The following is a 27826-nucleotide window of genomic DNA, read 5'->3' as shown; positions in this document are numbered from 1 at the left end:
TCTCTATCTCCTTATAAAAGCAGCTCAACATCATATCTTCAAGTCCTGGGTGTCTCTCTCTTTGTTTTCTTCTCAGGACACATTGAAGGAGGTCTTAGGTCTGTCCTCTGACCTTGTCCCTCAGTGCATTTTGAGAAGGATGGAAGGAGAGAGTACATAACCAACAAAAAAAAGGCTTTTGAGATTGGATGTGATGTTCATGTGTGCCTCCGGCTAAATTAACATGTACATGTCTAACCTTGATAGGCCCTTCCCTCATGATCTGACCCAGCTTAGCGATGTTGTCGTACTCCTGAATGGCCGCTCTCAAGTAACGATCATCCTCAGGCTTTGCTTGAGGTTCTCGACCAAATGTGCCCTGTGAGGATGACATGCACACAAGCACGCCTGCTTAAAAATATTGGAATGGTACAGCTGTATGATGGGGATGACTCAGAGGGCAATATCATGTTAAAGGATACAAATTTGTGTTCGGTACTAACATGAGTGCGTGCAGGGCTGTTCCACAGGTCAGTTATTTCACTCAGGTTCTCTGGTAGGTCGTCCTCATGGTCAGCCTGGGCAGCCAGCTCCAGGTTGCGACAGAATGGGTCCAACCACACCGGATTAGCCCTGCAGAGGCAAACAGCATAACACAGGATATCGACAAAAAGCAAACCATTTTTATTTCATTTAGTGGCATCTAGCAGAACAGACTTGGCAGAGATGGGATAAAATATTCATAAGTATGTTTAATTTGTGTACAATTACCTTTAACTAAGAATTGCAGTGTTGTCACTATTTTAGAATTACTCCTTTATATAAGGAGTGGGTCCTCTTCCACAGAGCCCACCATGTTGCACCACCATGTCCCTACTGCAGAAATTCTATAGTAGCCCAGAAAGGACAAAGTAAACACTGGCTTTAAAGAGGGCCTTTCACACTTTTTGCAAGCCACCGTAGGTTCTCCGACATCAGGCGTGTCCAAACTATTCCATGAAGGTTCATGTGTGGTCTTAATCGGTTGGAAGAAAAACCTGCAGGCACACAGCCCTTTAAGGAATAGTTTGGACATGCCTGTCCTACATGCTTGGACGGGAGAGGAAGGGGTATTCAGTTGGTTGCAATCTGCAGCCTCACTACTAGATGACACTAAATGTATTCTGGCTGAGAGTGACGCTGGAAAATCAATACCACTCTCATATCTGTGCCCTAAATATGAAGCTGAAGGCAGCACCCAGTTAGCTTAACTTAGCATAAGGACTAAAGCAGGGTGAAACAAATGGCCTGCATCTGTCCAAATGTAGAAGGAAAAAAAATCTGCCAACCAGCAACTCTAAAGCTCATTAATTAACACTATCTAATCTCATTTGTTCAATTTGGTGTGTGACAACAATGACAGTGACAAAAATAAAGTGAATAAGTGTATCTTCTTAAAATGTCCAACTATTTCCTTAAAGCTGCAGTTGGTAAGTCTTATAAAAGTAACTTTTTGTCATATTTGCTAAGACTGTCACTATGTAAAGACAGCATTACATGAAACTAGTAATCTGTAAAAAAAAATAAAAAAAAAATAGGCTCATTTAGCCCCGCCTACTGCTCCTACTGCAAATCTGCCAGAATTCACCGCGACCGGACAAAAAGAACCAATCAGAGCCAGGATTGTGTCTGATGGAGTGTCTGACAGCTGTCATTCACTGCTCACACACACAGGCCCCTCCCCCTTCCTCCTCAGCTCGGTCAAGCCGGGTCAAGCTCATATCTCCGAGTTTCTAGGTAAGGTATAGCCATGTGAAAGTCACTGTAAAGCGTTTTATATCTAGCTGTGTGGAGTGTAGTTCATGTATTACCGGTCGCATGCACGTCAGCCTCCTCTGGGGGAGGGACTTTGGAGGCAGGGCAGGAGTGCAGCGGAGAGGGAGGGGGAGGGATCTGAAAGTTGTGCTTCTTCAAATTTGATGCTAAGTCCTCTCTCTCCTCAAAGTTACCAACTGCAGCTTTAATATATATTAACCATCGAGTCAAAAAAAATGTCTTGATCTTGATAATAAACTCCTGGAATAGTAGGGGTATCATGTAGAAAATTAGACTTGAATAACAGAATAACAACACAAAAGTAATTGGGGGAAAATCCTTCTAAGCAATGTCTGCTGTAGAGGTGTGAAAATGCAGATATTATCTCACCCCTCAAAAGAGTACTTGTTAGTGTTGGGCATATCCAGGATGTCCATTAGACCCTGGTTTCCTGGATGGTAGAGGACAGATGATTGTGTAAGAAAAGCAGCATTGCCACAGTAAAGCGACATGTTGTACATTAGCAGATGGCAAAGCCACATCCTGAAGTTAACTGGTGGGACATCCCCTCAACGAAGTCTCTCACCTGTTGATCCTGCAACGATAGCTTTCAGCTTCCTCTCGTGCCTGCAACAGCAGAAATCACAAATCATAAGAAGGAAAACATGTACAACAACATGACTGTAAAACATGGTGCATTACTGAGCAGATTTCAAAAGACTCAGTACACTCAACACAAGTTAATACATTTATGTGATATTAAAATTGCAAATTTTATAGAATGACATGTGGAAGGATTCTTACACTCTGCGATAATGCCAGTTCATTGTGACAAACAAAATTCCTGCCAGGCACAGTAATACAGCCAGGATAATGATGACCAGCTGTGTTTGAGAGAAAGAGCGAGAGAAAAGTTTAAAAGCACAGAAAAACAAAACATCCACAACTGTTATTGGTTTCCTGGAGGTGTCGCAGACCTGTAGTGTGGTGATGTCATCGGGCAGTTTGTCACTGACAGCAGGCTGAACGTCCACAACGTTGTATTTTCTGAACAGGTTTCTCAGCTGCTCCTTGTTCTCGTCGATCATCTGGATTACCCTGCAAACAAGGAGGAGGCCTTACTACACATACACTGTGTGTATGATAGTGTTACCAAGCAGCTTCAGAGTGAAAGATCTATTCAATTATAGAAGGTATACGAGACCTTTCAACATCCAGGATGGTGTTGGTCTGATTGTTGACAACATGGATCAGCATGTCAGTATGAGCATAATTCACCCTGCCCTTCTTGTCCACATGGAACTGAATAAATGCAGAGAGACAAAGATGTCAGACATTTACACAAACACAGACAAATGAAAAACAACAAAGCAAAAACAAACCTGTATATCATCTAAGTTGACAATGGCTCCAGTGATGTTTGACAGCAGGTTAATGAAATCTTCCTGGTTTTCCCGGACCAGGTCTGGGATCTCATTGAAGACTATCTTGACCCTCTGGTCGTCCCGGAGGATGTAGATATTCACATTGGTAGTGGTGCTGTGTCCTGCGAAGTCGCATGCCAAAATCTCCAGCTGAAAGTAGCCTGGATTGTAGGCTGTGAAGAGGTCATATGTTCGGATGATGCCATCTGTCAAACCTGTGGATATCAAAGGATAGAATATTGTCTTTTACTAGGACATGGACTTGACTCAATGACAAAACAACCTCTCAAAGCAATGAGAGGTTGGTGGTGCATAAGGAAGCTCACCAATGGTGAAGATGCTGCCAACATCCTCACTACCATTGCTCTGTGATGGGAAGTAGCGGATTGTAACAATGTGATATTGGACCAAGCTGTTGTTGCCGATGTCATTATCTATAGCTACGACCTTGATTAACTCTGAGCCCACTTTGGCATTAGCTGCAACTCCTGAAACAGAGCAGCAAAGAAGGAGGGTTATTGTGGTTTAACGTACAGTAGTAGACCCACATACACAGTCACGCTAGACACCAGCTTACCTGCAGTGTACTCCACCTTGGTGAAGCGTGGTTTCTGGTCATTGATGTCGTCCAGTTCAATACGGACCTCCAGCAGGCTGGGGTCACGTGAGGGATCCAGGGCTTTGGCCCGTGCTGCCCTCTGACCTCTTGGAGGAGTCCAGCTCCTGTTGCTAGAAGCTTTGATAATGATGGAGTAGACCGGGATCTCCTCCCGGTCTAGATCTTTATGCAACTTCAGCTCTCCTTCTAGACTCAAGCCAAAGTTTCCATCACTGTTTCCCCCTACAGGAAGAGATGCCCAGGATTTGTGTTTCATCATGTCAGCAATAAAGGACTGAAAAAAAATCAGCTTTAAATAGAAAAGACAAATGGTTCTATACAAATGTCCTCATTATTCATAAGCTTTTGAAGTTAAGAGGACTTTCATCTGACCACACAATGGATTCCAGAGCTTTCAGACAAACTGCATTAATCCAAATTGCATTAACCTCTCTTCTTAAATCCTGAAACTTATTTTGGGTGTGTTAACATAAATTATTTCACTTTTGGGGAAAAGCTTTGCATTACATTCTCAACACAAGATGATCTCTGTATGTGTGTGGGACATGTGTATCACCTGCAATAAAGTAGTAGACAATAGCATTGGAGCCTTCATCGGCGTCCACAGCTCTGGTCACGTTCCCCACCACAGTACCTGGAGGGGAATGCTCAGGCACTGTCAGCTTCTGGTAAGGCAAGCTGTCACGCTGAGGTGCACAACACACACACACACACACACACACACACACACACACACACACACAAATATACACACAGACATACACAGTTGAATGGCATCTCATCTGTACAGATGATCACATTAGGACTACAGTTGATTTAGTGTTAAGAAACTCCATTGCCATGGCTTCATACTGACCGGTGGTTTGAGAAAGACAGGCTCATTGTCATCAATGTCCAACAGCGCCACCTGTAGAGGCTGTGTGGTTTCATAAGGCACTGGCTGGCCCATGTCACGGGCCACAATGATAAGCTGAAAGAGTCATTTGCACTCAGTTAGAGACATACACACCTGTGCATGTAATATTACTTCAACCACTGTGTACATAGACACACACACACACACACACACACACACACACACACACACACAGAGGGGACTCACGCTGTGTAGGGCCTGTTTTTCTCGATCCAGTTTGACAGTGGTTGTGATGACTCCAGTCATGGCATCGATGTGGAAATTTTCCCAGTCTCTGTTACCTGCTCCAGTCTGCAGGAAGCCATAGCGAACCTCTCCATTCACCCCCTCATCTGAGTCTGTTGCGTGCACCTCGTACACCGGCAGGCCCGGGGGCTGTTCCTATATGGAGGGCAAACAGGGACAGTATGTGCTCGTGTGAATTTATTAATTGTAACCATTACTTCCTTGGCTGCACACACACGCACACACACATACACACACACGTACACACAAATGCACGCATGCAGAGAAATTAAACTTACAATCTCTTACTCAAAGTCATAGCAGGAAAAGCCTTGATGTAATTAACATAACCCTAAAACTGCAATAAATGTTTTTTTTTTACCCCAGTGAAAACAAGCTGTAAACACAACACTGAGATATTTAAACATCTTTTAACTTGATATGGTGAACTTGTTAGTTGCCTGTTTACACATTCGGCAGATATGGAGCAATATTAGTATTAATTTGGACACATGTATATGTTCCCCTGTTAAATGTAAGTCAAATATTTACTCTGCTTTTAGTTGTGTTTTTTGTGTCCGCTAACCCCTGAAGGAAATAGCTGTCTCTCTAGCATCAAACTTCTTCACTATATTCATCAACTAGTCAGTAACTTTGTCTGTGTGCTGTTTGGTGCCAGACAGTTGTATAGTGGTTTCTTTTTTTTTTTTTTTTTGCTGAAAACAAACAGCTGCTGCTGGAAACAATGTGAATGAGAGCGGTGACACTCTTTGCTGACAGGCACTGGAACTTTGTAGAGCTGGGGAGGGGAACTGTATTTCTACACAGATGTACGTCACTAAAATTGTTTCAAGAGTGCAATAATCATCATAAAAAGAGGAAGAACACACGCACACACACATACTTGGTAACAATGACTCAGTGTGCCGACATGCAGATATACCTCTGAGATATGGATGATAGTCCCATTAGCAGGCCTGACAAACACAGGTCTGTTGTCGTTGACGTCGATGACTGTGATGATCAGGTCTGCAGTTCCCCACATGGGAGGACGTCCCTGGTCTGTAGCCACCACAGTCAGGTTGAAACGCTCAGAGGACTGAAGCAGACGGCGAGAACGCACCAGCCCTGTGTTTGGATCTAGAGAGAAAGCATCTAAAAAGAGAAAGGGAGTTTAGGGACTGCATGCACCTTCAAAGTTGGATCAATATTCTTTTTTATTTATTGAAGAACGTGAATAAAAGTGAATAATTCTGCTACTGAAGACCAATTCATCTGGAATAATTGGCTAGGTGACCCTACTGATGATTATGTATTCATACCTGAGTGGGGTCCCAGCATGGTGTAGAGGACTGCACCGTTCTCTCCTTCATCCAGATCAGTAGCCTTCACAGTGATCACAGATGTACCACTGGGCTCATTCTCAAACACGCTGGTGCTGAACACACGATCCGTGAAGCGAGGCCGGTAATCGTTGACATCGAGAACTGTCACCAGGACCTGATGTGCACAAACAGGTGGATGAAATGCGAGGATGCTTTCAAACACAGAACATTTTTTTCAACAAGGTTATGTTCTAAAGAAGGTCATAGTCAGGACATGTGGTGTTATATCAGCAACAGTTTCAAACATTTAATACTGTTTGGGCTCTAATACTGTAGCTGATGGTTTGCATTTCTGACTCTACTATGGAAACACAAGTTACAGATGATGGAAATTTAAACTATGTGATCTCTACCTGGACAGAGTTCTCTCTTCTGTTGTTGGAGATGCCACCGGGGTTGTCGCGGGCGACAGCGGTTAGGGTATAGTGGTCCTTTGTCTCTCTGTCCAAAGGAGAGAGGATGTATATCTCTCCCTGACACAGAGGAGGAGGGATGATTAGGAAGGAAGTTCAAGCACCGACTGGGAGTGGTGACTTTATCAAGACATTTATTTGAATTTGTGTGTGTGACAGAAATGGAGCATTTAAGTCAAATATTTCTGTTGTCTTCCGCAAACTGAAACATGTTGCTTAAACCTTCATTTCCAGGCAGGATGAAGTTCAGCGTTGACACCCAGAACTGTTTGAAAAGAAAGCCCAAAACCTGACACACCAATGCATACCCCTCCTTCATTAGAAAGTGATTGATTTTCCTTTTTTTCTCGTGAGTTCCTGTTGAATTCTTGGCAGCACATTTGTTTATAGGCCTTGCTGTTCAAAAGGTAATGAACATCTGCTGTGTTTTAGCATTTTTTGGTAAAATCTCAATCTCAAAGCAATTTATTTGAAAATTATTATAAATACACAAAAATGAGACAATGTACTTATTGTATGTCAAGTAATGAAAATATGTAAATGTATAGTACAATTCAATTCAATCTTTATTTCAGAACAGATCGGTCCATAAAAACACACATACTATAAGAAACATAAAACATATCTAAAAGACATACAAACACCCTCTCCAGTGCCTCCAAAAACTAGAGAAATAACAGGTACTGCTCTTTTTAGGCAGTACCTATGACTAAAGCCATAATAATTTCATTTGTAGAGTGCTTCATCCGCACCATAAAAGTAAACATAAAATTCCTAAGAAGAGCGTCCAAGGTGGGAACATTGCTGTGTACAAACAACTGACTGGCACTCGTCCATCTAGGGAGCTTCAACAGGATTCACAGTGCATCATTATATGCCACCCAAAAATTAATTATTGTGATTTCTGGTTCTATTGGAAATGGCCCAAATCTAGATTAAAACTAAAGCAAATATTTAGAAGACTGCAAATTCATTTCGGGCCTTGCTTTCAGCCAAGTGACAGAAATGATATGAGCACATGAGCAATATGTAGCTGTGACTGCTTATGGAGCAGATGTAAAGCTTTACTCACAGTAGATGGTCTGATGCCAAACTTGCCTTCCCCATCTACCAGGCTGTACTCAATAACAGCAAAGAGGCCAGAATCAGCGTCTGTAGCGCTGACACGAACAATGGTAGTGCCCAAGTTCACATTCTCAAACACAGGCTCCTACAAGCACAGATAAACACACATGAGGGCACAGCAGCACTGCAAGGATAACGTTATGTTTTGATTTAGTGGAATAGGGGTCTGGGTTGATAACATGAATTATGCAATGCTTAATGTTTTACACATTTTTGGAAGTTTAGTGTTGAATTGAAGATTTCTTTTGTACCTAGATTTGACTCAACTCAGTATAAAAAAATACTCACCTCACACACAAATGTACTGTCTCTGACAAAATACTATATAATAATGAATTAAATATATACATATATTTCCTATTTCAATATTTCTCATTAAATAGTCATTTTCAGCCTCGCTGTCTGGCGGCAGTTCATTTTATTTTAACTTGACAAACACAGGTGTAAGCTATTACACATCAATAACAGTGGCATTCCTGGGGCCATCAAAAAAGTTATTAGCTACACCTGTGCTTTTCCTGCAATGACAAGTTAAAATATCTGCCATTAACTAAGACTAGGCTGTCTCATTTAATACAACATATTTAAAGTTAAAGGACTAGCCACCTAAATATATATTACTTAATATACCAGCATCTCATAACTCTATTTTAGCAGCTGTTATTGTTTCCTAATATTCTGCTTAAGTACCTGATATGAGGGTTGGAGGAAGACAGGGTTGTTGTCATTGACATCCACTATGCGCAGATAAACTGGCAGCTCAGCTATCCGAGGAGGAGTGCCGTGGTCCTGGGCCCGAATCGTGAAATTCAGCCATTGTATTTGCTCAAAATCCACCGTCTGGTTGGCTACAATCTTACCTGGGAAATGTTCAACACAGTGGCAAATACAGTCAGGATTCAGCTGGAGTTTGAAGGCCAATATTGGTATTCTGGGTTTAAAATAATAATTATATTTTGTTTTGATATAGTAAATTAAACAATATGCCTCTTTCACCAGAAGCTGTTTTGATATGTCACAGTAGGAAAAGCATAGGTGTACATAATACAATTGTTGATTCCTCTTAGCTGCTCCTGCTCCTGGTATCCTGGTATTGTGCATGCTGACTCACTGTCACGCTGTCATGTCTTACTCGGACATGTAAACAGAACTCAGCCATTGTTAAAATCATGAGTAACACCTGTGCTTTTCCTACTATGACTATTCAACATGTCTGCAGTGAAAAAGCCAAACAAGCAAGGATTGACATTACGAGTAATACATCAAGTGTGAAATGTATTCTTCATGTAATCAATTTTTAAATATGTTATATGTTATATATGGAAAGAGATGTACTTTAAACTTACAGCTCGTGGTTATTAATTTTTAACCTTTAGCCTATAACAGCTTGTTGAGGTGTGGTGATGGTCATACCAGTGGAGGGGTCCTCCAGTCTAACGTAACCACCTCGGGGCAAGTGGAGCAGCTGGTAGATAACCTGGCCGTTGGGACCTTTATCTGGGTCTACGGCTGACACTGAGAGCAGTGTTGTGCCTGGCTGAGCTCCTTCTAAAATCTTCTCTGTGAAGTTTGATACTCCGAAGGGGCGGAATCGAGGAGCATTGTCATTTACATCCAACACGTTGATGGTTAGTCTCGCTGAAGAGGAGAAGGTCACGTTAATAAGAGGGTGAAATAACTTTGATAACTGTATACAAGAAACTGAAGGTAGGTTTCATATTAGGAAATGGATTTACCATTAGGAACACTGCCTGACTTGTCAATAACATCACTGGCATTGTCATGGACAGACACAATGATTTCAAAGGTGGCTACCATCTCTCTGTTGAGTGGGTTGCGTACAAACACTGCACCTGAAAAATTCACCAAAACACATCTTATTATTTTTCCAATAAATTCCTCCAATGTAAGATCAAGTTTATTCAAGACAATCATCATCATCATCATCATCATCATCATCATCATCATCATCATCATCATCATCAGGGGATCATTGTCTCACCAGTGTGTAAATCAATGCCAAAGGACTCCTGCAGACCATCCACTGGGTTGTTCCCATCATCCTTTGCTTCCACTGAGATAATGTAATACTCCAGCCGGGGATGCAGATCGGGGTCCTCAGCTGTCAGCGTGGCCACCACCACACCAGGTGGTGTGGACTCATTTACATTTATCATGGTTATGGGTTCTAGAAATCGGGGTCGTGAGTCATTGACATCATCCAGGATGACCGTCAGAGTGGCTGTGCCCGTCATAGGTGGTGTGCCACGGTCGGTTGCCATGACAACGAGGCGGTAAGACCCGCGCTCTTCTCTGTCGAGGGTGGTGTTTCCCACTAGGACAGCACCAGAGATAGGGTCGACTACAAAGCGATCCTGAGCGCCGCTTTCCAGCCGATACATCAGCCAGCCATTAGCACCTGAGTCTGCATCTGTGGCAGAGAGCTGGGTCACCACCACACCTGGAAGAGACAAAGCAATGATTACGACACAAACACACAGGCACACATTTGTATTCTTCTGAGGACCTTCAGTGGCAACAGTCATTCCCATTCCCAACATGTAAATCAACTAATAAAATGAAATGCAGTGAAAGACAGTGTTGATAATCTCAGGAAGTCTCAGTTTCAACTTGAACACGGTTAATGTGGATTCATTTTATAATACACACGCACCAGTGGGGCTGTTCTCAGGGAGTCGCACACTGAAACTGGATGGGCTGAAAACAGGTGGGTTGTCATTCTGGTCCAGGATTGTAACTGTGAGAGGAACACTGCTGTTTAAACCCCCTACGTCCTCCCCAACTAGGAACAGCTCGACGCGAGGTTCCTGAAACCCCTCACGGTCCAACGTCACCCCCTGTCGCACATAAATAACACCTGGAAGGAGATTTATAGGTATTAGTGCTTACAGAGCAGTTTTCTGATTTCCCTCTGTGTACTTGCTGAGGAGTAATAGTGTTACCAGTGTTAGCATCTACATGGAAGAGGTCCACCCTGGCCCCCAGCAGTCGGTACTTCACCACAGCATTGGGTCCGATGTCTTTATCCTCAGCCAGAACCGGCCCATTCAACACTGCTACAGTGGTGCCTAAAGGACAGACAGATATAAAGACAAGGTGAGTCAGACTAGCAAAATGATCATAGTCAGATTTTTTTACAGCAAGTCAGCAAGCTATCTGTTGTATCTGCAGTTTGAATGTTGGATTAGTATTGTCAATAATGCCCAAAAGACATTGTTGAATGTTTAAAATACTGATTCTACCGCTTTGATTACTCTGATTATCAGGGAGACTATAGCTCATATCCTGCATCTAAATAATGTGACTGTTTCTGTGTCCTTGGTTACAAACTGGCCACTGTTGTGTACAAATCTATTTTTATAGCTCTAAAGTAAATGCAAAATAAAAAAGTTGTCCATCATCCTGTTACATCTCTCAGCTTTCAAAGTGAGAAAAGACAACATAGCTGAAATGCTTAAAAAAGAGCAGCATGTAAACACAGCCAGGAAGTGGGGGAGACGGTTTACAGACAAGTGTTTTTAGCACGATACTCTGCTTTCAGTAGAGTGTCACACTGTCTCACTTAAGGGAGCAGAGAGCGAAAGACATAACACTGTGGGTTATACCTGCTGCAGAGTTCTCTGTGATCTCAGCCCTGTAGCTGCTCCTGCTGAATACAGGCCTATTGTCATTCTCGTCCAGTATAGTGATCACCAAGAGGTCTGCATCCTGGTGGTGAGAGACAGAAAGAAGGTGGTGGAGAAGCAATGATGTTAAAAAAGAAAAAAAGAAAATGCATTATAGAGAAAAGATGCGAGTGATAAGGAGAGAAACATAAGTTTCTGAAGTGCAATTGCACAAGTAAGAATAGACTGTTTTGCAGTCATGCACAGTGCATTAGGGTTGACTTGTTTTCAGCTCATGTCTAGACCAGTTTCTCACCTTTCCCACACGGACAACATTTCAAGAAGCACGTAGCATGATCGTTTGCATGCAAAAAAACCCAAACATGCAACTGCAGACTGTGCAGTTCTCATGACCTTGTTTAAACATAGCAGTGTGCACGAGACTCTAATATTAACATGATGCAGCACATTTATACCTATGAACGAAATATCATTATAATTCAGGACTTCCTTTCATGAAAATAAATAAATGAATGCAGCTATTACAGTATTATGAATTCCTCAAAAGCAGAATTTGAAAAGATGTAAGGTGTAGAAATTCAGTGGTGATTCCTTCAGTGGTTTTTTGGTTTAACTGCTGATGTGAAAGCATATGTGAAAGCATGCAGAGGTGGGATTACCCTGCGAGCGATGCGAGAGTTCTCAGGGTTGTCTTTGACAGTTATAGTGAGTCTGTACTCAGCTACCCGCTCTCTGTCCAGCGGTCTGTTCACCTGAACCACACCTGTCTGAGAGATGCAGAGCAGAGAGAAAGAGGTTAAACCGTGTGTGTGTGTGTGTGTGTGTGTGTGTGTGTGTGTGTGTGTGTGTGTGTGTGTGTATTTGTGTACCATTGTACTATTACTGCATGTATTCTTATTTTCAGCTTTCCCTCTCTATAAAAGAATCACAGCTGAGCAGACAAAAATATTTATGGCTTACATGACTTCACTTTCTATCTGCTGCATTATATTTGACACATAATATTTGTATAGCTTATGATATATTTATGCTGTGAAACCACATGCTCAAAATCAGCTGATGTGAAAATATATCTCTCTTTTTCTCACAGTGTCAATGATGTAGAAGGCTCCATCCTGGTTGCCAGCGGTGATGTTATAAGTGAGCAGTGCGTTGCGCCCGCTGTCTGCATCTCTCGCTCGGACTCTGGCTACAGAGGTGTGTATGGACGCGCCCTCGCTCACGCTGGTGTTGTACGGCAGATTCAGGAGGACGGGGTCGTTGTCGTTGATGTCTAGGACCTGGATCCCCACCACCACCTGAAGAAAACAAGTCCACTTTCAATTCATGCCTGTTTACAATAGTGCACTCTCTTATTTAGATGCTCTGTCTACAATAAATTGTCACAAAAGAAGCTGCACCTGTACTTCCTATAAATGCATCAAAATATCAATCTTTTCATTCTGCAGGATCTCAATCGTTCAAGATGATGTGTTAGGAAGGCTCACCGAGCTGTTGCGAGACGGAGTGCCCAGATCTCGAGCTGTGACAGTGATGTTGTAGAAGGCTGTGGTCTCTCTGTCCAGCTCTACATCCTTCCTCACCCGAAGCTCGCCCTCCACGGGGGAAACCATAAACTCATCTGACAGAGCAAGAGAGAAAGAGGCTATAAGAGAGGCTATGGAGATAATCACTATCTCCATAGAAACCAATCCACTACTTACTCTGGTGATCTCCACCGGTGATGCTGTATTCTACTTTGCCGTTAAGGCCGGAGTCTTCATCGCTGGCTCTGAGAGTCCAGACCCGGGGACCCGGCTGGCCCTCAGTCACCTCGAATGGTCCCTCATAGGCTCTGGGGAAAGCGGGTGTAACATCGTTCACATCTAAGACATTCACGACCACCTGAGAGAAACGGAAAGACGGTTTATAACACATTCACCACATGTTGTAGAAATAAAAGCAAAAGCAAAATTAAGCTAGGTCTGGTTTGCTACATGTCTGTCTTCGGCTGTCTTCAAATGGCATACTGAGATACACTTTTATGGATGAATTTTGGTGTTGTAATTCATTTGAATTGAAAGCTGTGTTTTATCAAATGTTATCTTAATATAACAAGATTCCAGGTCTATCTGTTAAACTTCTGTGTTCATGTTTTTGGAATCCTGGAAATTTCCGAGTACCTGAAATGCAGTACAAATTTCCTCTTGGGGACAATAAAGTGAGTTTGTCTCTGTGTGTATTTAGGGGAAAAAGAATCATTTGCATCATTACTGTTGTGCTAGAGGTCAAACGTAGAGCAGGTTTTGGACACTGGTCCGTCGCTGTGACAACCAGTGCATAGTGTCCGTTGCTGATCTCGTAGTCCAGCTCCTTTACAGCAGTGATCCTCCCCTAAATGCACATACAAAAAAGTGTTTGTGTCTGTAGTTGCTTTGGTCACACAGTATGACAACACCAACCATCACATTAGTGCTATCATGTCTCACCGTGATGCTGTTGATGTTAAAGGTTTGGATGAGGTTGCCGCGAGCGATGGCGTATCGCAAGGTGCCATTCAGACCCTCATCTGGGTCAATAGCTGTTACCGTGGCGATGGTGGCACCCACCGTTTCGGGCCCCTCGCTCAGCACTGTGACATACTCCTCCTCGGGAAATTCTGGGGCATTGTCGTTCTCGTCCACGATGCGAACGTATATGGTTGTTGAAGTCTGCGTGAGAAGCAGAGAGACAGCTGTAACCGCTGTTTTTTTTTAGATTATATTTAACTTTGAAAATGTGTGATTCACTTCTGCTAAAGGCATCACCTGGGCCTGGTTATGATTCTCCATTATGTAAGATAACAAACATCAAGCACAAATGAGAAATCCATTTGAAGGCCAAAACTATAAAAAGTCTCCTAATCTCCATTTGTTATTTTAAAAATAATAACTTAATACTATCTTGTATTTTGAGCTTTTTATAATGTTTACTACAAATGTGATGAAAGGAAACATATTGCTGTTATCATTTATGAAGGACGTGTGATATTCAGTATTCATTTTACATGGGAGAGTGAGACAGGACATTAGCAGCATATTTAGTTACAGACACAATGGAAAAATGTGTTGTGAGAACCAAAAGTGAAATCTAAGTGAGGCAGAGGAAAGCAAAAGTTCACATTCCTTGTTGTTCCATCTACTCCACTCTGGAAAAAAAGGTAAAATGTGAGGGAAGAGTGAGAGAGACAGTGGTGCTATCCAAAAAAACAAAAAAAAAAAAAAACAACAACATTCCATCTATTTCATCAAACCACTGACTGATTCTGATAAGCAAGCAAAACTAGAAAAGAGATTGAGTACAGAGACGGTTCCTGCTCCACCAGTCTGACCTCCTGTTTCAACTCCCAGTTCCCTTCCAAGTGTGAGGCCATTAGAATTTCACCAAGTAGTGATTTCCCTATGAGTTGCAAGCATTGTGTGTGTGTGTGTGTGTATTGGTGAGCGAAAGATGTAATAATAATGAGACTACATCACCACTATTGATTATTCAGTTCAATTATGTTGACAAATTGCACATTTTCTAACTTAGCATGACTCTACTGAATAGTTCCTGAATTTAAAGGGAGAATCCACCTATTTTACACTTGACTATCACAAGTCATTTCTCATGTGAGAGGCCTATGAAAACAGAGGCATGATGTTTTTCTGGATGAGCTTTAAAGAAACAAAAAAGTATAAGCCTGATGGTATAATGCTACAAGCTTCTGTTAGGAACCATTTTAGAGGAAAAGCCTTTATTACAGACTGTCAGAGTTTAAAAATACAATGTCTAACCAAAGTTACAGTATGAAATTTTAGGATCCAGTGTAATTAATACTAAGGACTAGAATATGAATCTCTGCCATTGTTTTGCAAATAAAAGAAACTCTTTCCATTCTCTCTAAAAAATCCCTCAACCTTGTCATGCAGTACTACATTTCTGGAATACCACTTTGACATTGTGTGTATAGTGTAGCCTATAAACTTTTTTGTTGATGTACTATTTGTTTATGAGGATTTACACTGGCTGGTCAGACTGTTGTGATGTTTTTCATCTGCTATTCTCTTGGGGGTGGGGCAGGGAGAGAGAGAGGAGAAGAGAGAGAGAGAGAGAGAGAGAGAGAGAGAGATTGACAGTGGGGGAGGAGCGTTTTGCCTCTACTATCACGTTGCTTTTTTATAAAGAGTACAGAGTAAATCAAGTTGGAAACAAGGTGACGCAGGCTTGCCAACTTCCTCTGTGTTTTGGTGTAAAGTTGAGATAAACTACCCAGATTGAAAGTGAAGGGAAAATTATTTGAACTTAAGTTAACTGTAGAAATAGCTTTTTCAACTTTTTTGGCTCATCATCCAGACAACCATGAAGTGGGGATTACCCTGTCCGAGGCCACTTTGGGGGATGAAGTTCATGTTCTGGTTTTGCTGTGGTCTCTTTTACATAGCTGGAGGTAAGCATATATTAAAAAACACACACTGACATCTTCTGCTGAGCTGCTGTTGTTTAACACACTGCTTGACTGTTCGGGCGTGTGCCAGCTTGTTGTCAATGCTCCATTAGAGACTAACCAATTCACTCGATACACTGATGGAGAACAGGACATTTAGCTTTGTTTCATTTTAAACCAAAAGATATTCGACATACGACACGTAGGTAGCTAATGTTTGTTACAGTAAGTGTAGATAACCTTTTAGACCTAATATAGCTGATAAAGGTCATCACAAGAAAGAATACCGCTATGACTGGTCTAATAAAACCAGCGGAACTTCTGTAGGCTAAATGTCACACTTTACCAACTTCTATATTTTCAAACTCAGACAATTTAAAGCCTTGGTTCTTAGATTTATTCTCTTGAGAAGTCGTTGGCAATTCTATCACTTTCTGTTGTTTACTGAAGCTTATCATTTCTTTAAGTAAACATCTGGGCGTAAACACACATACTGTTAGGTGTACGTTGTTCGGGTTCCGTTTGTTGTTGTTATTTTGAGTTCACACATCTGGTGTGAAGCTGTTTTAAAGTTCCTCCCGTGGGTTGTTTAAAGAGTACAACTGGAGAGCGGTCGCTCACGTTTTTAGACTCAGTCAGCTGTGCCTCTGTGAGATGAGCTGTGCGGCTCACTCATTTACCTAACCCTAATCCTAACCGACTGAAAATAAGTTACTGCTACATTTCCAGTCAAATCCAGTGTTTTCGTGTCAGCTGTAATCAAATGCAGAGATTTAGTAAGGACGTTGGCACCGCTTGAAGTGTAGTCAGCTGACGCTGGTGGAGAGAGCAGAAGCAGCTGTTGCCTCCGGGGCGCGCGCTACTTCACTTCAAACGCCCCTGAAACCTTGCAGAGGTTATCAGTTTTCAGCTTTAGGATTTGGTCTATTTAGATAAACTTTAGATAAGCCAGTCAAAGGCAGATAGGGATGTTTACTAACCCTTTAGGCCGAATCATCCAAAAAAATATCCAATAATATCGTTCAGGACATATGTAACGTTCAAATGTTGATAACATATCCAGTAAAAGGGCAACTCTGAAGTACACTTTGTAAAAACTTCTAATGTAAACAGTGTTAATAATTTCATTATTTATGTTGCCTGTGGGAACTATTGATGCTCCAATTAAATGCTTAACATTAGCCTTAAAACGCCACAGTGCTCTGCCCTGTTATGTCTTCTTTGTGTGGAAGTTTCCTTCCTTTCAGCCTATGATGAAAACAGCTGTTTGTGCCACTGCCAATAATGGGTTTCTCTTCCACAAACCACGACTTGAGATAAACAGACCAATAATCAGTAGCTCTTTTCCTCTCAGTCAAGATAAGCATTAGGGTATGGAGCACAATGGCTCAGACTAAAGTTGTCAATGAACTCAACAGGATGTAACCACTCTCTCTTTTTGGTCTGGACTACTTTCTCCACCTCAGCTCATGCTGTGTATTGATCCCCTCTACTAAATGAATAAATCATTATTAGGGTGCAGCAATAAAAAATGGTTTCCTGGGTCAATCTCATCAACAAGAGCAGGCCTCAGGGAGACAAAATCTTTCTGTTGTGTAATTGCGTTTATGTGTGGGAGCTTACTGCATGTGCATGAGTAATAAGTATACAATAGAGAAGGGGGAGCCCTTGCTCATGAATTGAGCAGATCTTGCATTTTTAAAGGTTTTTCAAACAGTCATAGTTGTCATCTTGATGTTTATTACGCAGCGATAAGTCACAAAAAAATCCTGGTGGCTTTCTATATTGCTGGGAAGGACATGTCTCCCACTGCTGATTCTCATAAACAGCCCAAGGGTACAGCATTGACCACCAATGACACAGCCTTGACTGCTTCTACCCACTGCAACCTAATGTGCTTTAGTCAGGAAAGATCTGAAATTTTAACAGTAACAACACAATAATATAGTCACAATTAAGGAAGCCCTTTAAACTGACAGAGTGAACAGGACAAAACTTGACTAGTTGATAATCATGAAGTCTGTGGGCTAAAATTATGTAACTGCAAACTTTACTGCAAAAAGTAATTTTCTGTTGTTTCAAAAGTACAAAAAGTCCCATTTACAATTCTCAAGAAATGCACTGTTACTGCAGTTAAAAGAAATGTTGCAATGATGTTGTAAATTTGCTTACGAAGCTGTCATTACACAACACCAGTGTCGTACCTAAATTTAAAGCAGTATATAAAGAGGAAGAAGTAGATAAAGTGGAGCGACCAGGACATTTCACAAACAAGTTTAACACATTTGTTTACAGAATACAGAGTGACTAAGGAAATGAAGATGGCTGTGAAATGCCATACCTCTCTGGACATGATGGCCCGTGACTGAACCATAACCAACTTCCTTTTTTTTAAATTAAAAAAGAAAGAAGTAAGATTCTTTTTTGGGCAGTGGGTGGCAGAGAGGCCGACAGGAAACAGGGAGAGAAAGAGGGGCTGGTGTGGTAAGGTCCCTTGCCAGTATCAAACCGGGGACATTGCTTCAATGTGGCATGCTGCAACCACTCAGGTACCAAGGCACTCCTGTAACCAACTTCCTTTTATGACTGGGTAGTTAGTGTCTGGTGTGCCACTCTTTTAAAAAAAAGCCTAATACATTTGTTTAGTATGTTAGCAGCTTCAACTGAAACTCTCTCTCTTTGTGTGTGTGTTTAAGAGATAATCTGGGGTCTGGTTTCATTAACGCCCTGTAATGGGTTATTCATTACCATTACAGGTGTGAAAATGGGTGGGGACAGAGGTGCGTGGGGAAGCACTTGTACAAACATAGGTAGTGAACTCATGTAAGTGAAAGGATACAAGATTTACCAGTAAAGTATGTTCACTGTGCTGTGTTGTGTCAAGACCTCTTTAATACAGAAGAGCAATAAAAAATGATTCTTACAGAAGAGTATCCAAAGTAATTAGACTAAGCAGAAATTAGGACATGGTTTAATTCATTCACACAGGCCATGCTGCATGCCTGAATGTAAGAAAGAAAGCTGTCAGCGGCAACATGTCCTAAACAGGTGGCATTTCAAGCTTAAAACAAAAGAGGGCCTGTTCCTGGGCCCTGAGGGGCTATCAGGATCCCGAGAACAGAGATCACAGGAGGAAACTTAGATCTATAATGGAGCCAAAACACAGATGTCTGGTGTACACAAGTAAAAAAAAAAAAATCCCATCTGCTCCAGATATAGGGAAAGGCAGTATTGTACCTGGTTGCAACCACATCAAGACATTTCAGATTGTGCTGACACTGTGGAAAAACAGTACACTTGGCACGTGGGATGATAAAACACATGATTGTTTCCACAACCATTCTAGAAAGGCCTGATCTTGTCAGTGAGATATCTGGAATATATGTGATTTGTATAATAGCTTTCTAGCTGGCAACCTAGCAAAAGGCAAAAGGTAAATTCAGATATTAAACATATTTTATTACAAAAAAACTCTCCTTTGCCAGCAAGCCATCCTCACCAGTGCAAATAAGGCTAGGGAAACAGGGGAAGAGTTGTCAAAAAGAAGGGCAGGAAGGAAGGCAGTATGGGTGTGAAACAGGAGAGGATAAGGGCTTGCCCTCCTATTGTCCCTCCACAGTGGCAGGAACAGCCGTGGGGGAAACAGTTTCACTTTAATCACCCTCCCCGGTCATCCTATTGCTCCCTGTACACAATGGCTAGTGCAGAGTTCAGTCGCAGACACAGGAACATGGCACGTACCTCGCACACTGCGACACTTACTGTATATACAAACATGCACAGCTAATCATAAAGCAGAGTTCGTTGGCAGGTCAGCTGCTTTATGTAATATTCAGCAGAGTGTAAACCCACCACTTATTTGGCCGTGAGCCATTATTGATGTATAGACTAAAACATCATTCTCACATGTTGCATCTAATGCTAATGCTATAAATATGCTTAATTTCAACATTAATCACAAAAGTCTGTTGTCACTGCTCTCTGTGGGTTTCAACTTCACACACACAGATGGAAAACACCTGCACCTGCAATCATCACTGATTGGGGTGTGAGTGGAGGTGCAACCTGCTTGAAATTTTTAGCCCATAAAGAGCTGTGCAGCAACAACAGCAGCAGCAGCAGCAGCAGCAGCTGTGGCCTTCTGTCATTTAGATTTCAATAATAAGGAGTCAGACAGGAGGAGCGGGAGGAGTGGGAGACATGTTCGCGTGCCGGGACAACTCAGGAAGGAAGTCCACTCCTCAATTTCTAGCACTGGCCAGTCCTCCCCTGCCGCCCCCAGAAACATTTGACATTTTTGATCCATCATACCACTGTGATAATTCTTGCATACAAACTTATTTTTGACTGCAGTTCACCCCCACTCATGTTTCAAAGTTGCATTTACATGCAACCACAAGCAGCCTTCCTGTCCTCTGAGCAGCATTCGTGGATGCAAAGCCACCACCGCAATCTGTTACAGACATAAAGTGGTAATGATGTATTTAAACAGAGAAAGATTGGAAGAGTTCTGTTGTTTTTACACACTGGATATGAGAGTCATTCATTATGTGGGTTGACGCTGCATTATGTGCAGGGGAGCATTGCACAGAATAGTTTCAGACTGCTTAGCCTGAGGATATGCTGGTTGTGTTGTGTTCGAGCAATGAAAGAATCATTCAGAGCATACATTAAGGGTTGATCTGTTTGTGCATTCCACCGCTGCACTGAAGAACTCTGAGAGCAGGATGTGGTTGAATGTGAGAGTGTGTATATGTGAGTGTTAGCGAGGGGATGGCTTGTGCAATAAGTCATGAAATTACACAGGTGTCTTTTTGATTTCCTAATCGTACATAAAGGTATGAACAAAGGATCTCTGACAGTCTTGAGAGGTGGAATGGGAGATTTCACTGCAATTATTGGGGTCATATGATACCACACTGTCAGTGGTGGTTGGAGGACTGACTTTCAGTATATATAACAATTCAACCTGAAATATGTGAAAATGTTTACCCTCATTCCTCCTAGAGCCAGTGTGTCTCTTGCTCTATTTCTGTCAATGATGGTTACAAGGTTAGAAAGGGCAAATGCTAAAGTCAGATTTCAACACTTTGCCAAGTTTGACGGCAAAAGACATGTCACATGAGATCCTGTATATATTGGCTAGCATCTCCCTCCGTAGCTGTCTGGGAGGAACAGGCAATTTAAATCCCACAGGAGGTTAGTATATTTATTTTAGCCAGTAGACTATGTACTATCTGTAACCACAGCATGAATACACAGAACAGGAAGCATGCTGCGCTGACCTAAAATGCACAAAACCCAGGAAGTGATAGTGTGCAGAAATAGGACATGGGAAATTTTTGTACCATAACAGCATTGTAGCTTTAAATCTACATTGATTTTGTTGTGATCATTTGTTTTTGCAGTGTAGTTGTTTGTGTTATGACTAGTGGTACCAGGCAGGAACTAACCCTAACCCTAACCCAACTCACCTCTAGCTCAGACATCATTTGAATGAATCTGTGATTTAACCAACACCTTCCTGTTTGATTATATTATCTTATGATATCAGGGCAGTGCTTTCAGGAAACATAAATCTGCCATATTAACAATGAAATCCATAATGTACTTGCATTATTATAAATAATCTTATAATATTACCATTTAAAAACATTGTTGGCCTCTAAAGTTTTTTTCTTAATTGGACTTTTTCTTAATTCTTTTCTAATTTTGTTTTCTTCTATTACTATGTCATATTTCATGCAGTTTATTAATACAAATGTGCTGGAAATTGAACCTGGAAAAAAACAGCTGCCACTGCCATTAAAATAAACTTAACATGTGACTTTAATATTTTTACTAAATATAATCCTCTCTTTCCTCTGGATTCTCTTTGTCATCTGCAACACACACTGGGAGTTGTAGTTCCTCTAAATTCTAAGCTGACGTGCCAGATGGTTTGTTACACAGAACCATCTGAGCAGTCGGCCATGGGAACTGTTTGGAAAAGGGCACGCGCTTTCAAAATAACAATTGGCAGGTGATTGGATGAACCATCTGTCTATCACCGTCTTACCTTGTGAGGCAGCTGGATTTGTGACTCTGATCCTAACCGCCAGTCTGACGAGATGGACTCTGGTGTGATCTCGCAAATCCAGCTGCCTTGCAAGGTAATCTAATTTCCACTTCATACAAAATCCCCGTTCCTGCAGAGTGATTGTCAGACTTTAACCATGACCACAGCCATAACTGTAAACTTTATTGTCTCTAACTTGGCAGAGCTTGTTTAGGCTGTAAAATATTCGAAGAGGAAGCACTAACTGAAAGGTCTAACTTAGAATGTGTGACATTCTTCCATTATTGTCTTTCCTCTAGCCAATGGCGAGATGTCCCACGCCCACGCTACGCTGGGTGTTTCTGCTCCTCACCTGTACTACACCTGTCCCACAGGAGCAACTGTGAAACTGTTGTGTGCCCAGAGAGGTGCCGCCTTGTACCATGAAGATGTCGTGAAAAGTAGCTGGCTTTTTACACAGCACAGTGACCAGCACTGTACAGCACGGCAAGGCCCACGCGGTATTACCATTGGTGCTCATCCCCATGGCAACCACACTTTGCCCGCTGGCTTGGACTTTGGATCGTCAGAGAAGAACTTCTGGGTGTCTCTAAAGAACGTGATGCCCGCTGACCAAGGTCGCTACTGCTGTATGGTCCTGGACTTCCATATGGCGAATAAACACAGGACCGTGGTGCAGAAGCCCCACAGTCACGTTATACTCCAAGTAACACCACGTAAGGACATCAAATAAATGGATGTGAATGTACTGTAAGTTAACATAGATGTTAAACTGAAAAGGGAAGAAGGTAACTCTCTTAACCACATTGACTTTTGCAAGTTGCTAAGTACGACAATGGTGTTATGCTAGTTTCCTTAATTCTATGGAGATGTGGTCTACAACTGCTCATTTTCACCATTGTGCAAAAAGACCATATGCTGTGGTGACTGTACTGTTGCATTTAAAAGGCAGACAACCAAAACAATTCTACACTGTGATGTTTGTGAAAAACAATGTTTTTATTCTCTCCTTCCAGGGAGAAATGGATCCCAAGAGTGCACCGTCTGGGATCCAGCGCCACCTGGAGGTATGTCACCTTATTCAAGCCTTCATGCCTGGTAGCTAAGAAATAAGTGGCCAGTTCTTCGGTTTATTTAACTCACAGTCTGTCTGTTGTATCCCCAGGCTCTGTGCCAGTGGCCTTGGCCATAGCAGCCTGCATCTTGGCTCTGCTCTCACTGCCTCTTATTCTGGTGCTTGTGTATAAACAGAGGTACAACGCCCAGTCGAGCAGACGTACGTATTACCAATATGCACAAACAAGTGCACACACAGACAAAGTCATTTCCACATCCATACCATGGGTCAAATATAAATCTCTCACTCTGGGTTACCCATAATGTTTTTTTCCCGACACACATTTCCCGTCAGCAAAGTAGATTAAGTGTATTTCACACAGTAGGAAGCACATTCACACACTAGCTGTAGTGTTCCGCTCTGTTTCAATTCATTCACAATGGCCTATTTCCTGTTTCCTCTCTCCCAGGTGCACAAGAGCTGGTGAGGATGGACAGGTACGTTTTCCCACAGTCTGTCAGGCAGCTGGTCCCACAGACTGTGTTCAATAACACACCTGCTCTTTAGAATAATAATACTGTGTATGTGGATTTTCTGCTATGTTCTGGCCACACTGAAGATTTTTTACACAATAGGTCAATTGGGCCATTTTATTTTGACAAATTATCACAATGACTGTAGAACAAGAAAACCCTTTGCTCAGAACATTGGTAGTCCTAAGTGGCATTTACACTGCATGTTACTGTATGTTTCCTGCCACTTGAATACATTTTGTAGGAAATCAATTACAATACGTTAGACTTTGTGGCCTCTTTGTGGAAAACATTTCCAGTTTCAGAGAGTTTACATGTACTACAAATCATCAAATCAAGCCCTGATTACTGTGAGAATCAACACTGAAACTTGTTTTGAGCAACTGATGAAACACTGTTTGCATCACATTTGCATTTCGTCATAACCATGACTCTCTTTCTTGTGTATGTGTGTGTGTGTGTGTGTGTGTGTGTGTGTGTGTGTGTATATGTTCAGTGAGGCTCTAGGCCACGAGAACCCTGTGTTTCTCGGGGGATCACCGCAGATTAAGACCCGTACTGTTTCTCAGATCATGACCAGACAGTCCTCAGAGACAGGACGCCACCTGTTGTCTGAGCCAGGAACCCCCTTCACTCCTCCTGTTCACGGTGACGTGTTCTTCCCAATCGAAGGTAGGACACGCGCACACACACAACTATAGATCCTGACAAACCAAACTCCTCACACTATAGGGCATATAATATCCAGCAGGACAATACAGAGAAACTTATTCTAGGGACCCAGGATAGGAAAAAACAACCATCTACTGATAAAAGATGCTTATTAAACATGAGACACATAACTCATTCAGCACAATCTGAGACATCTGACCCTTTCTCTGTTTTGTTCATTTTCTATCCATTAACCTACGTCAAAGCTCTACAACACAAAAAAGATGAGTGTCAGTAATTTCACACTGACCACATTTCAGTTTTGGAGTGAGTGTTGTGGTAAATTTAGCATAACACATTTCTGAAAGCACACATCTGATAATCCTGAAGGTCACGCAATTGTTCAAATGATGTGCAAAATAATGCAGAAGTACAAAGTTCTGGAAATGAAATGCGTGTTTCAAAACATATGCTGTGTTAAAGAACTGATGCAATCAAAAACCAACCATAGCTCTGTGCACGATTTGCTGAAACATCCTGCATATGGTGCAGCGGAAAGATGTTCACACTTTTGTGCAAATTTGCAAGTTCACACCCAAAACAGCTGGGTTTGAAATCTGACGTGACTAAGAAAGAAGTATATTGTGTAAGGAGTTTAAATACCCCCCCCCCCCCCCCCCCCACACACATCTTCTTTTGTCGTCATCCTTTTAATTCTTCTCTTGCCTCCCTCAAAAGTCATTCTCCACCCATCAGCACTCTCATTTAACACTAATGGCCCCTTCAGCCGTTCTCTCTGCCTCAACTTGAAATAATACTGAAACATTAGTTACGGTGCAGGGGTTCAATCCCAAGTGTTTTTGTACTGATTCCCAGGGCACCTGTGCAGACATTCCGGGCATACTGAGGTGGATTGCCCCATTTCCTGGCAGCACAAACTCAGATGGTGCATGGGAGAGGAAAAAACAGACTTAGTCAAAATCTACTAATCCATCACATGAATGTTATTTCTCTAACCTTTGACAATTTAGTGTGAACGAATTAAATCTTAGAAATACTTACTAGGGCTCATCCTTTGACAATGCACTGCATGTCAGAAGTTTGTGAGCGCTGCAACAAGTGAAACAGGAGGTGGAAGTGAGCCGCCCCCGTAACAGAACCCTGATAGATATGCTGCAGTTTTGCTTCATGTATCCAAATAGAACTTGAAGCGTAGTGTCAGTAGTGGGAAAACCTCTACTTACGATAAATGACAGATGGAAACTTCCGCTGCTTGATGGCATCTCAGATTACAGCTATGTTTCACCTCTGGAGAGAGCTACGAATATTGATGAAACCATCAGTGATCCTTGAAAGAAAACATATCTTTTACATTTGACATGGTGGATTTTCCCCGTCCATTTCCTTCAGAGGATAAATATTGTGCAGTACACAAGGCTTGTTTTTGTGCCTCAAGTTTTCTGTTGCATGGCTGAAAGACACACTTCAGCTTTCTTCTTCATCTTTTTTGAGCCAGATGACCATCAACTGAGCGGAATTAACTAGCAGCAGTTCCCTCTTATCTACAAAATGTTGCAACTCAGACTCGAAGCCTCTTTGTTCCTTTTTTAAACAAGTTTCCTACTAAACACACCTCATTTTAAAGAAATCTATCAGTTTCTGTTTGAGATTGAACTAATATGTTGTAAGATTTGAAACAGAAATGCGGTTGTGTCTTTTCTCAATATCTGCCAGCATTTTAGGCAGAAATGGAAAATGCTAATTTGAATGAATCCCTCATATTTCAATTTACATGTCACCAAATAGAGGTAAAATGTGTATTTGTGCAGGTTGATAAATGTAGATTAACTGCTATGTCTTCTACACTCTCACTGACATTCACTATTCTATTATTCCAGACACCATCCCTGAGTCTCCAGACTTAGTGCAGATTTAAAAGGGGATGAAACCTCCTTCGTCGCTTTCACTGCTGACCTGAAAACAGTCCTCCGATTCTCTTCTTCCTCTCTCTGCCTTCACAGCAATATTGTCCTTATGGTCTATCTCACAATTACCTCTACTGGGACTGTCATCTGTACAGTGTCTGGGCCGCAGGAGGGAACAGACTGCATTTTTGTTCCACCTGCAACAACAGCCGGGGGGCCAAGAGCAAACTTTTGCTTGTGATCATTTGTGTTGTGGGGGGAGCTGGGTATGTGTGTGACGCTCCATCCAAATGCTGCCAACAGCTTGTGGACCAACAGGTACCATGGTCTGGTGGGGCCTGATGCTTGAGACGATACCAGGGTGATGAGGGTGGGGTTCTGCTGTGTGCAGGAGTGGTTAAGCAGTTCCTGTGGACTTACACACCTAACATGTTTGGTGCAGTTGGTTCAGACAAACTGTGGTGAGTTTATCTGTTCGGTTTGGTTCATCTTTCGATGATTTGAAGCCTGGTGCGGACCAACAATCAGACTTAAACCACCTGGTTCCTGTCCTTTACCAGTTCAACTCTGGTGCAGTTCATTTTTTGCAAAATGACCAAATATACAGTGGTGTGATAGTATACATAGATTTCACATACACAGATTTCAGCATGATTTTAAAAGCAAAGCTATTACAATCTCCCATGTAATTATGAAAGATCATTTGGTAACTATTACTACTACATGCCACCAGATGAATGCAGGAATATTCCTTGATACATCAGAAAATGAAAAGAGGTTAAAACATAAAGGTGACATGATTGTGTCCTTGTATTAAAGTATCTTGCTGTCAGTCACTGGAATAAACTTGGAGTAAACTTTACATTTTTTACTCATTGGTGTTTATAGTGTTAATGATACAGGATGACATTCACCAAAAATGTCAACTGAATGAGTTATCTGACATTCCATGTAAATACATGTGTCAATGAGAATACAGAACTCACTAAAAAGAAAACTATCACTTCTTTTCTTTGGTCTGGACCAAGTGAACCAACCTAAAGGTGTGAAAGTGAAAAAGCGTCTCTCTCATTCCTGTTATCCTAATAAGTGGCTCTAACAGCTACATACCAAAGAGGACAGTCAAAGAAGTCCCAATATTTCTTCACAAGTACTACAAGTTTACAGAATCTTTACAGAAACTTACAGCAACGGCATTTCTTTGTTACTGTATCATTTCAAGCTGGCCTTGGCTTCTTTTCTCACTTAGTTAGTCAGCTTGGTTGCTTTAAATACTACTTACTTACTTCCTTCCTTCCTTCCTTCCTTCCTTCCTTCCTTCCTTCCTTCCTTCCTTCCTTCATATTCTCTCAAATATGCAGCACTTCACAGTAGCCTTAAATATTTGCATAAAATCAATAAATGCTAAAAATTGTAATAAAAAGAAAATTCATTCATGCTTATGTACAGTTTGATCATGAAATTGTTTTGTTTATTAAAACTGTTCTGAATGTAACCTAATAAATTCTTAGTAAAAATCATAAAACTGCAAAAAAGTTAAACTGCTGTCCTCATGCAAAATGTGGTTTATAAACATATATTTTTTTCATTTTCTGGATTGTTAAAAAATGTATCTTGATTTTATTGTTAGG

At 41.7% G+C, this 27826-nt stretch overlaps 2 protein-coding genes across 3 annotated transcripts in view; one reads left to right on the top strand and one right to left on the bottom strand.

The window, feature by feature from the left end:
• The window catches only part of cdh23 (cadherin-related 23), a 158219-nt gene that overhangs the window by 2632 nt on the left and 127761 nt on the right, over positions 1-27826 (bottom strand). For both annotated transcript variants that reach the window (XM_053333442.1, XM_053333440.1), the window contains 30 exons: positions 13996-14217; positions 13781-13900; positions 13231-13411; positions 13015-13148; positions 12616-12825; positions 12187-12294; positions 11507-11609; positions 10844-10969; positions 10555-10758; positions 9883-10341; positions 9617-9733; positions 9294-9518; positions 8571-8740; positions 7828-7965; positions 6696-6815; positions 6280-6457; positions 5901-6112; positions 4919-5113; positions 4673-4786; positions 4373-4502; positions 3775-4038; positions 3524-3685; positions 3156-3412; positions 2978-3075; positions 2751-2871; positions 2578-2657; positions 2360-2400; positions 2164-2224; positions 483-612; positions 239-358 (listed from right to left, as the gene is read on the bottom strand). In XM_053333442.1, coding sequence (XP_053189417.1) covers positions 239-358; positions 483-612; positions 2164-2224; positions 2360-2400; positions 2578-2657; positions 2751-2871; positions 2978-3075; positions 3156-3412; positions 3524-3685; positions 3775-4038; positions 4373-4502; positions 4673-4786; positions 4919-5113; positions 5901-6112; positions 6280-6457; positions 6696-6815; positions 7828-7965; positions 8571-8740; positions 9294-9518; positions 9617-9733; positions 9883-10341; positions 10555-10758; positions 10844-10969; positions 11507-11609; positions 12187-12294; positions 12616-12825; positions 13015-13148; positions 13231-13411; positions 13781-13900; positions 13996-14217 — 4800 coding nt within the window. The remainder of the gene's footprint in view (positions 1-238; positions 359-482; positions 613-2163; positions 2225-2359; positions 2401-2577; positions 2658-2750; positions 2872-2977; positions 3076-3155; positions 3413-3523; positions 3686-3774; positions 4039-4372; positions 4503-4672; positions 4787-4918; positions 5114-5900; positions 6113-6279; positions 6458-6695; positions 6816-7827; positions 7966-8570; positions 8741-9293; positions 9519-9616; positions 9734-9882; positions 10342-10554; positions 10759-10843; positions 10970-11506; positions 11610-12186; positions 12295-12615; positions 12826-13014; positions 13149-13230; positions 13412-13780; positions 13901-13995; positions 14218-27826) is intronic.
• On the top strand, positions 15736-26916 carry vsir (V-set immunoregulatory receptor). Its single transcript, XM_053333452.1, has 7 exons — positions 15736-15974; positions 22329-22745; positions 23046-23096; positions 23195-23305; positions 23556-23583; positions 24116-24291; positions 26169-26916. Exons 1-7 carry the CDS (start codon positions 15887-15889, stop codon positions 26204-26206), a joined length of 909 nt encoding a protein of 302 aa, XP_053189427.1. The 5' UTR covers positions 15736-15886; the 3' UTR covers positions 26207-26916.

The sequence above is a fragment of the Scomber japonicus genome, chromosome 14 (genome assembly GCF_027409825.1).
Source record: "Scomber japonicus isolate fScoJap1 chromosome 14, fScoJap1.pri, whole genome shotgun sequence".
Taxonomy (NCBI): Eukaryota; Metazoa; Chordata; class Actinopteri; order Scombriformes; family Scombridae; genus Scomber; species Scomber japonicus.
This window is presented reverse-complemented; position numbering and strand designations above follow the sequence as displayed.

What these genes read in the sequence shown, in the direction of transcription:
- vsir (XM_053333452.1), top strand. Translation starts at nt 15,887, where the DNA reads ATGAAGTGGGGATTACCCTGTCCGAGGCCACTTTGGGGGATGAAGTTC. An exon ending in GGATCCAGCGCCACCTGGAG is followed by an intron (nt 23,097 to 23,194) that starts GTATGTCACCTT and finishes TTGTATCCCCAG; the next exon opens with GCTCTGTGCCAGTGGCCTTG. An exon ending in CAACGCCCAGTCGAGCAGAC is followed by an intron (nt 23,306 to 23,555) that starts GTACGTATTACC and finishes CCTCTCTCCCAG; the next exon opens with GTGCACAAGAGCTGGTGAGG.